This window comes from Ictidomys tridecemlineatus, chromosome 8, assembly GCF_052094955.1.
Source record: "Ictidomys tridecemlineatus isolate mIctTri1 chromosome 8, mIctTri1.hap1, whole genome shotgun sequence".
NCBI lineage: Eukaryota > Metazoa > Chordata > Mammalia > Rodentia > Sciuridae > Ictidomys > Ictidomys tridecemlineatus.
The window spans coordinates 154,523,246-154,538,590 of NC_135484.1; the positions used below are offsets into that span (position 1 = coordinate 154,523,246).

The window sequence follows — 15,345 nt, forward strand, 5'->3', positions numbered from 1 at the left end:
ACACAAATAAAAACAATAGAAGTACCCTGGTTTCCTAAACAGTCCATAAAAAGCGGGCAGGTATCCTAACTGCAAGAAATGATTTTCTTGACACTCATTTTGCAATCCTATTGCTCACTCTTAGTTCCCTTTGAAAGAGGAAGAGTCGGACGGGCAGCCTGGGGAAACATGAGGGACTGGTTCCAGTGGGTGGCCTTGTCCCAGCCCCCCTGCGGGTCTCTTCAAGAGCTGCCAGCAGCCCGTGGTCCAGTGGACTTCCCCTTGCCACTCATGTCTGCCTGGAGGCTCTGCCTTCGCTGGGGAGAGGAACTGATTTCCCAGACACTGTTACCCAGCAGGCGGGGAGCTTTCTGCTCTGCTGTGGTGTGCTGAGCCAGCCCCAGGCACATTACAAGACGCAGTTCCACGTGGCCATGAGGGAGATCCGAACAGGCAGGGAACAAGTGCCGGAGAAGACTTTGTACCTCTGCTGTGAGCTCTGCACATGTGTCTTGTGCTCTGATCATGGCACCCCGGGACAGCAGGCCCCTGAGCAGGCTGCAGATGGAGGCATCGAGGTCTGGCCTTCTCCAGAGGCCACTGCAGCTCTAACTTGCGCTCAGGAGTAAATTCAGCAGGGAGATGCTGACCGACCAGAGCCTGGAGAGATTTCCTCCCCCACATGAATTCTGCCAGCTCTGAGCTGGCTCAGGGCTCCCCTGTGTGTGGCCCTGTGTTCTCTCTTCAGTCTCCACCCTCTCCAGGGTCGTCACCGTCACCACGATCCCTCGTCCGGCTACTTCTACGTTCACCAGGCTGGCTGTCAGGACCACATGGTGCCGAAACAGATAAAGCCCTTGAATTTGATAAGTTTGAGGCAGCCAAGGGGAAAGAGCCTCTCAATCTAATCACCGTTTTTTGAATACCCCGATAATCAAATCAACCAGCTCCCAAGAAAGATCACATCTACCCAAGAGTCACTATTTCTAAATGACATAATGACATTGGTGGTGTTTAGAAAGCAAACTGAGGGCTGTGTGTGTGTGTGTGTGTGTGTGTGTGAGAGAGAGAGAGAGAGAGAGAGAGAGAGAGAGAGAGAGAGAAATAAATACTGGGGTTGTGGTGTGGTGTGTGGGTGGAGACTGTTTTTCTTTCTCTCTTCCTATGCAACCTGCTGTGGAAAAGAGCGGAGTTGCACACCAGTGCTTCCTCGATCTGTAAACCTTAACATTTTCTTTAACCACAGAAAATAATAGCTGAAGCAAACAGGATCAGAAAGGCAGTTTAGAAAACATCATGAGTGTGACTCATCACCACCTCTCCCCCCCCAACCCCCTGTCGTTACGGAGTCTGTACATCTAAATGAGTGTGTGTGTGTGTGTGTGTGTGTGTGTGTGTATTCGACTAAATGGGCGTAAATTCTAAACTTATGTTCCTTTAGGGGACAGGGTTTCCTCTGAACATGTGTTAGTGGCAAGGGCATATCCTTGTCCTGGTAACAAGCCTGTTCCTTTCTTTACTTAGAGGAAACTCAGCCTGTGGAAAGCCTCTGCTTCGATAGGACGGAAAGTGAGCCATCCCCTAGGTGAGACCTAGAACAAGGCACGAGGCCTAGGTAGACACGTCACCATGCAGAGAAGAGTAAGTAGAATTCTGAGGTTTTTAAGAAGTGAGATCTCAGACAATGCAATCGACCCTCTGATTTGATGAACAAGGCTGGAGAGAATGAAGACCTGCCCAAGACCCTACAGCTACGTCCCAGCAGGAGCCTGGCTGCCGTGCAGAATGGAGATGACTACTCCAAGAACGTTTCCTCCCCATTAAACTCTGAAACGCTGCCTACAAACCGATGTAAATGAATCCTGCTTTGAATCTACTAACCAGACATGTGAAAAAAATCTGATGTTCTTCCTTGAAATGTAGGGAATTAGCATCTATTGAGGACTTCCAGGTGTAGGTACTGTCTAAATGCTTTCCCTATAATAGCATTTAATCTGCACACAGCCCCATGACATGTGTGATTTGCTTTATGAGAAAGAAATTAAGGCACGGAGAGATTAAGCAACCTGCTTAAGGTCACGGAGTGAGGTAATGGGCAAAGCCCAGACCTGGCAACTGCAGTGTTCATGATATTTCCTGGCACAGAGCTTGGTTAGAGGGAGGCACCAGCTGGCCAAGCTTCCAGACACCAGCCCTGACTCTGGAAACTGAAGATCAATGCACTGAACTTGCAAGGATTCTCTCTCTAATCTACGAGGATTAAGGCAAATGAGATGATCTGTTTGGACAGGGCCAACCACACCACCCTCAAGAGCAATGCAAACATCCGGAATCTGCTAAAAAGAGAAGCCGAGCAACCTGATAGCTCTCTCTGTCCCAGCTCCCCGTGGAGAAAGCCAGGCAGGCACAGGCAACACCAGGCAGAAACGGAACTCAGGCTGGATCTCCTCTGGCCCCCGACTTGACCCTCAGCAGGGCTGCCGAGGTAACAATCACCTGGCACTCATGCAGGCTGCGGAGAGGGGTCCTGCAGTTCATCAAGCCCTGCTCCCTTCAGGAAGGACCCCCACCACCCCATCCCGAGTGGAACCCCCAGTCTAGAGATGGCGCTCTTCAACACTGTAGTCAGCCCCAAAGGAAAACTCTTTGGGAAAGAAATGGGCTGGGCATTCTGGAAAACCCTTCCTGGTGTGAAAAGTGGACAAACAATTACCAAATCATCCAGCCCAGGCTTATCTTCCTGTTGGTGCACATTTGGGAAATTGTAAAGAGCGTGAGCATCTATGCAGAAATCACCAGAGAAGACACCCTCAGGGAGAAGTGAAAGCCAAGGAAGGGGCCTAGGATTCAACCTCGCGGGTGGCTCGCGATGCCAGTCATCAGGGTAACGCCACAGCAGCGAAGCTCAGGTAGCCATTCCCCAAATGGGTGTAAGTTGTGATGAAAACCCAAATTATCATCTTAATTATGTGGTTGGAAAAAAATAAGAAAGACAGAACCCAACACTGACAGCTGTCAACCCAGATGACTAGATGATGGGGGCATTCTTACTGGGCAATGCTCTCTGATTTTTCCTCCGTGAACTTGTATTACTTGGCTAATCATCAAAAAAGTCTCACTTTGAAGAACTTACTTGATAGAAATCTTTTAAAAAAATCACTGAACATTTTTTTTAATAGAAAATAATCAAAATCTCAAGATCCCTGGGTCCAGACTCCTGTTTATTTAGGCAGGTCCAAATTCTAGAAAAGCTCTTGCCTACGGCCCATCTCCTAGAAAGTGCTGGCATAAAACCTCTGTAGATCACTAGAGGAGCCACTTAGACTAAGAGCAAACTTCCCACTGCACAGACGATTTATGGAAGAGCTGTCAAATGAGAGTGTAAAACTAGGCGCTGCCCGTGGGTGTCCAGTGCTGCCCGAGGAGGAGAGCCAGATCCAAACTACACAGCACCCGGGAGAACCAATCCTGGCACAGACGCAGACTTTAGCCCACAGACTGCAGCCACCGGCAGCCTGGCTGTGAAAGCTGGGGACAGCTTCCCCCAAGGCGTCAGACCCCACAGTGCAGAGGAGAGACCAGCGGAAAGATTCAATACTGTTTTCTGACCTAAAGCAAACCTGTATCCATCAAGATTTTATAAAAAAACATTTGGAGGAACCGCTTGGCAACCCTGCCCAACCTTGCCCAGGTGCCTCGGTGCCCAGGTTGATATCTGCCACAGCTATCTCCCTCAGAAAGCTTCGCTTCGTCATTTCAAAGTACCGCAGAAGTTTTCCTTGGTGTCGAAACAAAGCAAAGCGGATCAGAACGGCTCCTGCCAGAAAGATCCTTTACCTTCACCAAAAACGTCATCCTCCTCATCAGCCAGAGGCTCCTCCACATCAAGAAACTGCATCTTGGGGAGATGGTGGGCGGCAGGTCTGTGCTCCCCGGCTGTCAGGCCACAGTGCTGGGGTGACTTCCTTCTCAGCTGCTGCCCGGGAGGGGAGGGCCCTTCCGCATCAGCCGGGCTGCAGCTTCATTCATAGGTGAATGGGCTTCAGCGCCTTTTGAAGAGGGAATTCCAGACGAGGTAATTCTCACCGCTGAGAAGAAAGAACTATTTGGAAGGAGCTGCAGATCCAGCTGGATGTGGATGCAGATATCACTCAAAGTCCCAGAGCCATGAATTCTATTTCAAAGCACTAACTTTCATATTTTCTTAGAAAGGAAGGTGGCTCTTAACTCTCTTGCTTATGACTTTGAACACAATGGACTGTGTTGAAAGAGGGGGTTCACGTTTCTCCTATCTTGGTTTTTCTTCAATGACAATTTATCTGAAAGTTAAGCCAGCTGCTCCACTACACCCCAGAGCAGGCCTGGGAGGACGGCGGGAGCTTTACTTTTTCTCAGTAATCCTTGCTTTTTCTGTTTTGCAATCCTTTTGCAATTGAGAACTGGAAACTTTGCATTGTCGAAGCCAAATTCGGTACAGATCCAGGCTCTCACTGTCCCGATTACATCTACGGCCGGTGGCAGATAAAGTGGTTTTGGTGAGACAACTGCCATTTCACGATATTCACTTGGCAGGATAGTTCAGACTTTATCAATAGAAGAGAAAGAGAAAACGTAACTGAAAAAGCAGTTCCTCCCCGAGGGAGGGGTGGCCACGGCCCCTTCCTGTGGCGCTGGGGCCTCTGCACCGTACCCAGCTGCTCCAAGTCCGGCCCTGTGCGCTGGGCCCAGATCTCTGAGAGAGATGGGGACTTCAGCTGGGATTTCCCAGGGTCTCTCAGGGGGCGCAGAAGCTCAGAGATGCAAACAGAGGTGACAGAGAGGGCTGTTGACCCCGGGGGTTATTTCTGGAGCGTTATTTACTGCATGGTTTTGAAAAGAGTGCTCCAGTGCCACCCCCAGTCCCAAGCCAAGAACCTGTGCCCTCCTCCCCAAGCTGTGCCCTCTTCTGCTGGAAGAGAGTGGAAAATGGGGCTGGAGAAGCCCATCAGTGAGAACCGTCATCTCAGAGGGCAGAACTGGCCTCTGAGGGCGAACTGAGCACCGGGTCCCTCCTGAGCAGGTGGCTGGGAGTTCCCAGAGACGCTGCACCACAGCGGCTCTCCACCAGGCTGGAGCCGTCCTCAGGAGAGCCAGACAGCGTGGGGGTCAGAGTTGCACAAAGGCTTGTCACTGGCACCCAATGCCTTGCTGCTCAGGGACCAGGAAGGACCAGCTCCCTGCAGTGCACAGGGGAGGAGGGACTGTCTGGCCCCAGGGAGACTCAGGGCCCGTTGAGAGATTCTGAGGCAGACAGCCAGAGCCGCCCCTGTCTCTGCATCTCCCCTGCTTTTCTCTGACCACTCCCTGCCCTGACTTGCACCCAAATGGTGTGTCTGGTCAAGGGCGGCAGTTAATTACATAGACATCAAAAATGGGCCCCAATGTAGGGAACCAGGAGATGCGGAGAGCTCAGGTGGTGTAGTTGAGGTGAGAGGCGTGAGTGGGTTCTATCATTTGTAGTTTCACTGTCACAGAGTGGACGTCACCATCCCGTCTTACAGATGAGACCCTGGAGTCTCTGGATCTGGACCAGCTCTCTTGGGATCCCACAGCAGATGAGGCTAACTAGAGCGCACTTTGTGGCCTGTGGCCTGGCAGGTGTGTGGAGGGTGCCTCTCCCCTCAGGGGGATGGACACTGATCAGTCACCAGGCTCCAGGCAAAATCTCGACAGCCTCCAGTCTCCTCTTCTCCAGTTTAGACCTCTTAAACCGTAGCTGAGAACCTCAGAACAAATACAAATTCCACCAAGAACTCCGTGACAGCGGGAAATAGACACCACGGTCCTTGCTCTTCAGAGTTCACAATGACCTTAGAGAGACAAGGGAAACATGCAGTTTGCTGACCTAGAAACCAGCAAGCTGCGGATAAGTGCATCCAGATGAGTGAATTTCCAAGACATATCGATTATATCCATACGAAAGTCCCAAAGTGGGCAAAATGTAAAAAATACACTGATGATAGGAAGGAACCACTTCTACAGTGCTGATACAGCGGTCCACGCCAGGATTCACCAGTCTCACACCAAGGCTGGGTATTGGAGTCAATGTCTGCATGTGAGTAAAAGCCCTAGGAGGTGACAGGAGCCACCCAAGGGCCTGACCCAGGCCCGAGCTACACTGAAGGAATAAAGGGACCTGGAGCTATCTGCAGGTCTCCAGATTCGGGCACTTCAAGCTGCTGCTCACGTGACTCCGTCTGCCTGGAAGGCTCCCTGCCCCCATCTCTATCAACCTGAGAACTGTCTACTCCGGTCAGGCTCCGTCTAGGAGGCCCCCCCCCCCACTCCTGGGAGTAGACCTGCTGCCCTCCCCTGAGTCACATATTTGTCTCTGTCACTTCTCCCTCCAGTCCTCAAGGGAGGGGCCATTTCTCCTTCAATTCTGCATCTCCAGCTCCTCAACCCAGTGAGAGGCAGAGAGCCACTGAGGCGCACGAGTCGATGGTGGCCAACTGTGACAGGGGTCACTTGAGGCTTTGACTGTATCCCTTGTGGCTTTGAAACTTACAGATTTTTTCCTTTTCCCAACCTTCTTTGACCTTCTCCTGCATGATCTTTTCCCTAGCCTCCTTCCCATCCTCTTTGCCCTAATCACCCGCCTTCTCCTCCCTGATCTTCTTTCCCTCACCATTTTCCTGACCCTCTCTTCTCTGATCTTTCCCCTGACATTCTCCTCCCTGATTTCTCCTCCCTGACCTTCTCCTCCCTGACCTCTCCTCCCCATCTCTCCTCCCTGACCTTCTCCTCCCCATCTCTCCTCCCTGATCTCCGTTTCTCTGAATCACCTCTATAAAATCCCCTGTTCCTGAGGATGGCAGAATCACAGCCTTTGGGACAGGAGTCCCCTGTCCTTTGCTACCAAAGCAATAAACCTCTTTTCCTTCTTCTCAAAACCACGTCCTCATTTTTGGATTGGCCTCGGGACAGGGCTTTCGGCAACAAAACGAACAAGGTAGAAAGCTCTGGTGTGGAAAGAGAGCGAGAATTCTCACTTCGGAGTTAGTCCCAGAATCTGCAGATAAGGAAGAAAATCTTCCTCTTATGTTTATAACTGAGGCCTTCAAATCAAACTGACAATAGATTAATAAGAAAAAAAGGCATGCAAATTTTATTAATAGTTCTTTGTGCAGAAGGTCTTCAGAGAAAAAAAGTGCAAGCCCCAAAGAAGTGGTTAAATGCGGTGGCGTACGTACCATGTTAACAAAGGGCAGTAAATTTGTGAAGAAGTGGCCATACAGAGACAGCAGGGCAGGAGGGTGGGCTCCCAGGGGGGCATATTGCTGGAGATATGAGGTAGATAAGGGTGTTGTACATGGTTATATCAGAGCCACCTCCGGGGACCAAGTTCCTGGCATGTGGGAGAGGGACACTTCCACACAGGGAGGCCTGTGTCACCTCCACACAGGGAGGTTTGTACCTTGTTTTAGGCAGAGAATTCTTCCAGCATCTGCTCTTTCTCAATTGCCTTCAGCCGTAAATAGTCCTCATGCTAAAGTGGCATGTTCTGCAGGGCACATTCTGGTCCCCTTCAAATCCAAACTAGAAAAGACACTAAGGCCGGGGAAGGCAGTGATTAGATCAGGGCTGTAGGCTACAGAGGGTATTGTGTTTCTGCTGTTTTGCGAGTTATTTTTTATTTTATTTTTGAATATGTTTTTAGTTTAATAGTACAATTGTACCTGTTTTCAGGGGCTCAGTGTCACATCTCTACACCTGCACAGTGAGTAGTGACCAGAAGGGGCAGTTGGCATCTGTGTCCTCAGAGGGCAGCTGTGGCTCAGAAGTAAGGAGTGAGTGTGAAACAACACAAAAGACCTGGCTTCTCAGTGGCGGAGGCCAGCAGCCCAGCGACTGGGGTTAAGGAAGAGAACAAAAGCGAGGATGAACCAGGATGAGTCAACTGTTTTGATCAAAGCTTGGCATGTGGCCACCCGGGCTGAGTTTAACAGTAGAACATCAACGTCAGAAGCACAGGAGCCTGGCGCCATTTTATACCCTCATGGTCGGCGGCCACTGGTGCCACAGTAGGTCTGAACTGGAGAGATGAGCAAGGCCTGGCCCTGGCTTTGAGAAACTTTGCTTACTGATCCCTGTGTTCCTTTGTCCATTCAAACAATGTCCAATGAGGTTTCAGGTGCGGCAAGAGACATTCAAGTGACTGAGCACGGGTGTGGACAGAGCCACTAGTTCATGGCGGGATGCCGTAGTTGTGATGATCCTGGTTTACTTATTAATTCAAAACATCTCTGTCTGGCTCGCTGTCTTGAAAATCTCAAATACCATCTGTGAATCGCTCAGGGGAGGAAGCTGCCCTGGTGGGAAAATGATGGCCCAGTGTGGGCCTCGTTCCCACAGACGGTGCGCATCTGGAGCACTTCCCACTCCTTCCGGAAGGCGAGGCAAGACACCCAACTTTCAGGTACTCACTTCAGAACAGGGTCTGGGCAAGGCAGGTGGAATGTCCAGCAACAGAAAGGAGATGGGAGGAGGAAGGGGAACGAGGCTGCGAGGAGCGGCCGGGACCAGGGAAGGAGAACAGGGGAAATGCGCCCAGGCCAGACCCAGTCCTGTCTCTGGGTGAGTGGCCAGTAAGGATGGGCATGAAAAGTGTCCAGCTGCAGAATGCTGCGTGCGCAGAGCTGGGACCAGAGGCTCATGGCTGTCCACAGTGTTCCTGTCTCCATATGGCAGCCCTCCAGGGCCTGTGGAAGTGTCCCCTCCACTCTCCAGCCCACCCCTGCAGCTTCAGGGCACCACAGGTTGCAGGAGGCACACCAAGGGTCACTTAGTGCAGGTGCTAGGGAAGCCTGCAGGACAAGCTGACCAAAGCCCCGGGTCGGCTTCTTCATTAGGACTAAAGATAACGGGGCGATGGCCCTCTGGGTGATTCCCATTCCCTCTGCTCAGGAAGGAGGGAGAAGGGCCTAGTAAGAATGGTCCCACAGCAAGACGCACACTGGCCGTGGTCGGCACCGCCTGAGCCTTGGGCTGAGGGTTTAATTACTGGGAGTATTTAGTTTGCAATCAGTGGCTTTAAAAAATTTCATTAAAATGAGCTGGTTCTAAGGTTGTGCAGGACTGAGTTTCATCCTGGCTTTGCTACTGCCCAGCTCTTTGAAGTCACTGAATCTTCACTAAATTGTAAAATGGAATATTGAATCAGTGGCTGTGCCAAGGGAAAACTCAGTCCTCCGTCCCCAGGTTGCTTCAAATTATAATACAGCCTGCATCAGTACATTGTGTTTGCTATACCAACAGAACTTGAGCGTCTCCTTGCCCTGAACCTTCTGTCTCAACCAGAATGTAAGCCCAAAGCCTTTTCAGTGAGTATCGTGACTGCCACTGGCCACTAAAATTGACCTCTCGGGGTTTTGGGTACATTACTTGAGCTGTGAATCCTTCCCTGTGGCCCTACACCAGCTTTAGAATAGGTACAGGTTAGTCTGTCCCTCCTCCCCTTTTTTGGTATAGAAGCTGTCTGTGTAAAGTGTCAGAAGCAGTGAAGACACAGCGGGATTAAACTTTGACCAGGTGTAAGAAGCCTATCTCCACAGCAGCAAGAGACACGGGGAGAGTTTAAGAGAATCACCCCTGGGGTCTGTGCCCCCAAGAGGACATCTCCATGAACAGGAAGAAGAACTTCCACTCTGAAAGAAAAGCATGAATCTCAGCCATCGTGACCACCACAATCAGAGCTTGCTCTGTGGCACATTGAACCACTGGGTGCGACACCAGCGACATTAGAAAACATCACTGAAGAATGTAATGCTACTGAAGGCCTGCTAGCTAATCCTTTCACAAATCACAGGCTTTCTGATTTTTTCCAAAGTATTGAAGGAAGACTTTTGAGTTGTTAGTAATAAATCAGTAAAAATCTTGTTTATGACAATTCATCATGGGAATTCTTTATGACTATATATCATGGTATATAATAGAGAAAAAAGTTCAGTTAATCAGGTTGTATATCAGAGAAAATGATGTTGTAAAGACGTTTTGAAAATCCTCTTTTCCATAAAAGCAATAATAAATGCTTGGGGAAATGGTCAGTATCAACTTTTTGGAAAGGCATCCAGAAATTCAAGAAAAATGGCTGAAAAATGAGTTTTGTGAATGAATACTAATTTTTTTTCTATAATGAGACAGGGATTAGTTATATATATTCTGATATTTTATTTTACTTTGCTAAGCAGCCAAGTTTACATATATAAGTAAATAAAAATGGAGGGAATTTTGTTAGGGTAGTGTCATTCAATTATTTGTGTTGAATATTTTCTAGTGTACAATTTTAATTCCCTTATCCTTTCTTTTGCTATATTCTAAAATTGATTTTCTTGGTGACCGCCCTGGGGATTATAACAACCTGATTTGGATTTTTAGCACCTGCATTTCAGTAGTAAATAGAATCCTGGGTCAGGGCTCCCCGTCCTCTGAGCTGTTCCCATCCCACAAGCTACACCCTTCCTATTGTATGTCTGGCCACACAGACTCACCTGCTTTACAAAGTAGTCTTTTAAGCAAGATGGAGGGAAAGAGTTATCAGCAAAAATGCATCTGTAGGTCCCTTATGTTTACCAATGGCAGTTATTTCTAGTGTTCCTTACTTTTTCCTATAATGATAACTGTTTAAAAATTTTAATACTTAAAACCATTTAGTCACAACAAAAATACACACACATCTTTTTCTTTCACAGAAATGATAGACTATTAAAAAAAAGCTTCTAAGTATAGAATTACCTTCCATTGAGAGGGGAAACATTGTCCCAGATTTGGGCTGTAGGAGAATTTTTGGATGGGATGCATTAGTGGGCCTCCGGACATGCATCTAGGGTTCCTGGAAAAATGTATTGAATATCCCTAAAATATTCCCATCTGTTTTCTAATGGGCTTATTCGTTTAAAAAATTTGTTCTTACTAGTTATACATGATAGTAGAATGTATTTTTTTAAATGTATTTATTCTAAATTGTTATGCATGACAGCAGAATGCATTTCAATTCATAGTACACACATAGAGCACAATTTTTCATGTTTCTGGTTGTTCACAAAGTAGAGTCACACCATTCACGTCTTTATACATGTACTTAGGGTAATGATACCCATCTCCACCATCTTTCCTACCCCCATACCCCATCCCATCCCCTTTCTCCCCTTTGCCCTATCTAAAGTTCCTCCATTCCTCCCATGCTCCCCCACCCCCATTATGGATCAGCATCAACGTATTAGAGAAAACATTTGGTCTTTGGTTTTTTGGATTGGCTAACTTCATTTGGCATGGTAATCTTCAACTCCATCCATTTACCTGCAAATGCCATGATTTTATTATCTCTTAATGCTGAGTAATATTCTATTCTTTATAAATTCATCTACTGAAGGGCATCTAGATTGATTCCACTATTTAGCTATTGTGTATTGTGCTGCTATAAACACTGATGTGGCTGTGTCCCTGTAGTATGCTGTTTTTAAGTCCTTTGGGTATAAACTGAGGAGTGGGATAGCTGGGTCAAATGGTATTTCCATTTCAAGTTTTCCAAGGAATCTCCATACTGCTTTCCAGATTGGCTGCACCAGTTTGCAGTCCCACCAGCAGTGTATGAGTGTGCTTTTTCCCCACATCATCGCCAGCACTTGTTGTTTGCTTCATAATGGCTGCCACTCAGTAAGAGTGAGATGGTATCTTAGAGTAGTTTTAGCATTTCTCTGATTGCTAGAGATGATGAGTACTTTTTTTGTATATTTTTTGATTGATTGTATATCCTCTTCTGAGAAGTGTATGTTCAGGTCACTGGCCCATTTATTGATTATCTGGGTTTTTTTTTTTTTTGTGTGTGTGTGTGTGTGATTATCTTGTTGAACTCTTTATATGCCTTAGAGATTAGAACTCTGATGTGTGAGGGGTAAAAATTTGTTCCCAGGATGTAGGCTCCCTGTTCACCTCACATATTATTTCTCTTGCTGAGAAAAAAAACTTTTTAGTTTGAATCCATCTCATTTGTTGATTCTTGGTTCTAATTCTTGTGCTTAGGCATATTATTAAGGAAGTTGGGGCCTAGCCCTACGTGATGGAGATTAGGGCCTACTTTTTCTTCTATTAGACACAGAGTCTCTGGTTTAATCCCTAGATCGTTGATCCATTTTGAGTTAACTTTTGTGCATGGTGAGAGATAAGGATTCAACTTCATTTTGTTGCATATGGATTTCCAGTTTTCCCAGCACCATTTGTTGAAGATTCTATCCTTTCTCCAGTGCATGCTTTTGGCACCTTTGTCTAATATAAGATAGTTTTAATTTTTTGGGTTAGTCTCTGGGTCCTCTATTCTGTACCCTGGGTCTATTTCTAATGGGTTTTAACGATGTTAAAGCCTTTCTGGAGTACTGATTTATCCCGACCTGCCTGATTTTCAGTCTTAGACTGAATCTAATGATCTAAAACTGGAATTCTTTAAAACAAAACAAAACAAAACTTGTCTTTTAGTGTTGATCTTTTATTTCTTGTAAATGCCTCTATCAACAGAAAATATTTTTGCCGGCTGCCTCGGAATCATTCTCTTATGGTAAGTTTGGACAAAACTTGGTTAATTTGTCTGAGAAGTTGTCTTAACAATTAGGATAAAATTCTATGTGGGAGACAAGTAGGAATAGAATCCACAGGAGAAAGGAATAACGTAAATTTCATGGACCACTCTTGATGTCTACATACCACTCTATACATCACGCCCTTCCTAACTTAGAACTTATGATTACATCTAGATATGTGACAGGAACCTAGCTTTTGACTCAACAGGTAAAGATCCCTGGTACAGGCCTCACACTGAGCCAAATGAGACCCTCACAGGACTCCTAAGACACTGAGTAAAGTCAGGGGCAGGGGAGCCTAAGGACACTGGGACCAAGAGGCCGGGCACTGCAGAAGGGAGCCTGCTAGCTCCGTCCCTTTGTGTACAGGTCGGACATCCCTTGTCTGAAAACCTGAAATCTGAAATCCTCCAAAACTCTTTGACTTGATGCCACAAGTGGACAGTTCTACCCCTGCATCTATGATTGGTTCTAGTCAGGATACATGGCACGCCAAGCATTCCATAAAGTCACCCGGCATATGTATAAAGCATCAATGAAACATGAATGAACCCGTGTGTCATTTGTGTCCTATCCCCAAGTTATGTGTATGTAAGTATTCCCAAATGTGAAAAATTCCCAAATCTGAAACGCTTGTGACCCTTGGCATTTTGAATCAGCGATACTCCACCTGCCTTGCTTTGGGAACGGGGACCCAGTCACCTGATGGCCCCTCTCTTGGCTTTAGAAGATTTCTGCACCGGGAAGTGATAAGAATTTGGACTCCGGAACTTGTTACGTTCTGATTTTGTTTTTTGTGTTTGAAACCCCTTCCCCGTGTGGCTTCTCTTCAACATCCTTGTCTCATGACTTCTGACATGTGGGGACAAAGACAGAATTTGGAGGAAGAGGTCTTCAAAAACCACCGGGAGCAGTGGAGTGGGGAGTGCTCCAGGAGGGCAGGTTCTCCTTTGGGAAGAACACTCCGGAAGGCATCTGCTATCTTAGAGGGTCCCTGACAAGACCCTTTGAAATCTTGGCTCTCCTGGAAATTTGGGTTCTGGGTGCGTGTCACTGATGCTGGGCAGAAGGGTCCCGGTGACTCAGGACCATATGCCAAGTCTCCCTCCTGGGACGTGGCTCCCCTCGGTGAGCTCCAACCCGCCTGTCAGGCATCCAGAAAGACCCAAGTGCTTCAGGCTCCATTTGGATGGAGGAGATGACGATGACAGAGGACAGCCGACCCTCCTCCCTGGTGCACTGGCCGCCGCCACCCGGGCTCTGCGCTAACGTTGCACTTTGGAATGTGAATCGCAATCTGGAGTGGACAGGAGAAGACAAAACCCCGCGAAAAAGAGACCACGTGCCCTAGAACTAGGAGACGGAAGGTCCTGCTCCAGAAGCCCTGCGGCCCCGATTGGCTTCTCCATGTCCCGGCCTCTGCTTGGCTTCTCACTCTGAACCAGGGCAGCAAAACCTGCCTCCCTCCAAGCCAAGGTGGCACAGCAGGGCCACAGTGGGGAAAGGTGTCCCACCTGCCGGCTCCTTCCTCGCCTCCCTGCGCTGCAAGGGTTCGCCTCTGCTGAGCTACAACCCGGCCTGCGTGTGTTTTCCCTCACGTTGCCCAGGCTGGCCTTGAACTTGCGATCCTCTGGCCCCAGCCTCCCGGGTCAATGGGATTTCAGGCCTGGGCCACCACATTCAGCTTCCTCTTCCTTCTAACCCGAAGAGGCCAGCTGAAGAATAGGAGGAGGAGGAGGAGGAGGAAGGGAGGGAGAAGGAGAGAGGGAAGGTGGAAGGAAGGAGGAAGGCTGGGGATGAAGGGGGGTGGGGTGGAAAGGAAGGGAGGAGGGGAGGGAGAAAAGGGGGGAGGGGGAGGGCAGGAGGAGGGAAGAGAAGCCTGAGGCCTGCCTGCTCTAAATGCTGGGCGTGCTGAGCTCCTGTCCCCTCTTCCCTCTGCCCCCGCGGTGGTCTCAATGGGCCTCACAGCTGTCAACCACTCTGCATAGTTCCAAAACCTTTCCCCCCTTTAAATGGGAGCTCAGGCTGCCCTGAGAGAGAGACTTTGCCAGGGCCCAGGGCTCTCTCCTCCCAGGCCCGGATGGCCCCTCCCCTGGTCTGGGTGCCCTGCTCCTCGGTGGCTATTCTCTGATTTCAGTGGAGAGGCATGAAAACAACCTCCGGTGCCTTTTATCTGCACCTCCATGTCAGTCTCTCCCACTTACCTCTTCAAAACAAGACCTTATTTTTTCTCTTCCCAGAACTGTATCTGCCGCGATAACAGGCTGAGGAGTGCCGCCCATCCTCTGTGAGACCACAAGCAGCTGAAGGCAGTGAAGCAGGCTCATAAACAAGGGTGTAGACCAGAGAGCACGTGGGGGCCGGCAGGGGGCAAGAACAGACCCCGCAGCTCCCAATGCCAAGGGAGCAGAAGGTGAACTCCAGAGACCAGGAAGCCCAATCCTCGGGAGGTGGAGGGGTTCAAAGCCGTTTTCACTGTAGATGGACTTGAGACGTTTCCCACAACCAGGGCCCCTGGGGGTTGAGAACCCAAATCCTTGCAGTTCAGCGGTGGGGCCTGGAGAGTCACAAGACTCCCCTATCCGTTCTGCATGGGAAGGGACTCCTGGCTTCTCAGGACACTCTTAGGGTCAGGCTGGGGGATGGTTGGTTGGGCCAGCTTTCTGGGGGCTTGGCGAGAAGCAGGCAAACTTGGGGAAAACGAGGCAGAGTGGACTGTCTCTGCAGACTTGGCAGATGCCGACGACTCGTCCTC

At 48.8% G+C, this 15,345-nt stretch overlaps 1 protein-coding gene across 8 annotated transcripts in view; it reads right to left on the reverse strand.

The window, feature by feature from the left end:
• Ripor2 (RHO family interacting cell polarization regulator 2) overlaps nt 1–15,345 on the reverse strand; it is a 179,580-nt gene that overhangs the window by 91,104 nt on the left and 73,131 nt on the right. The window contains exon 1 of one of the 8 annotated variants that reach the window (XM_078020616.1): nt 3,817–3,913. The exons of the other annotated variants lie outside the window; for them this stretch is intronic. Within the exon in view, the coding sequence (XP_077876742.1) occupies nt 3,817–3,877 (61 nt within the window). The 5' untranslated portion in view covers nt 3,878–3,913. Of the gene's footprint in view, nt 1–3,816; nt 3,914–15,345 lie in introns of those variants that run through there. 8 annotated transcript variants of the gene reach the window in all.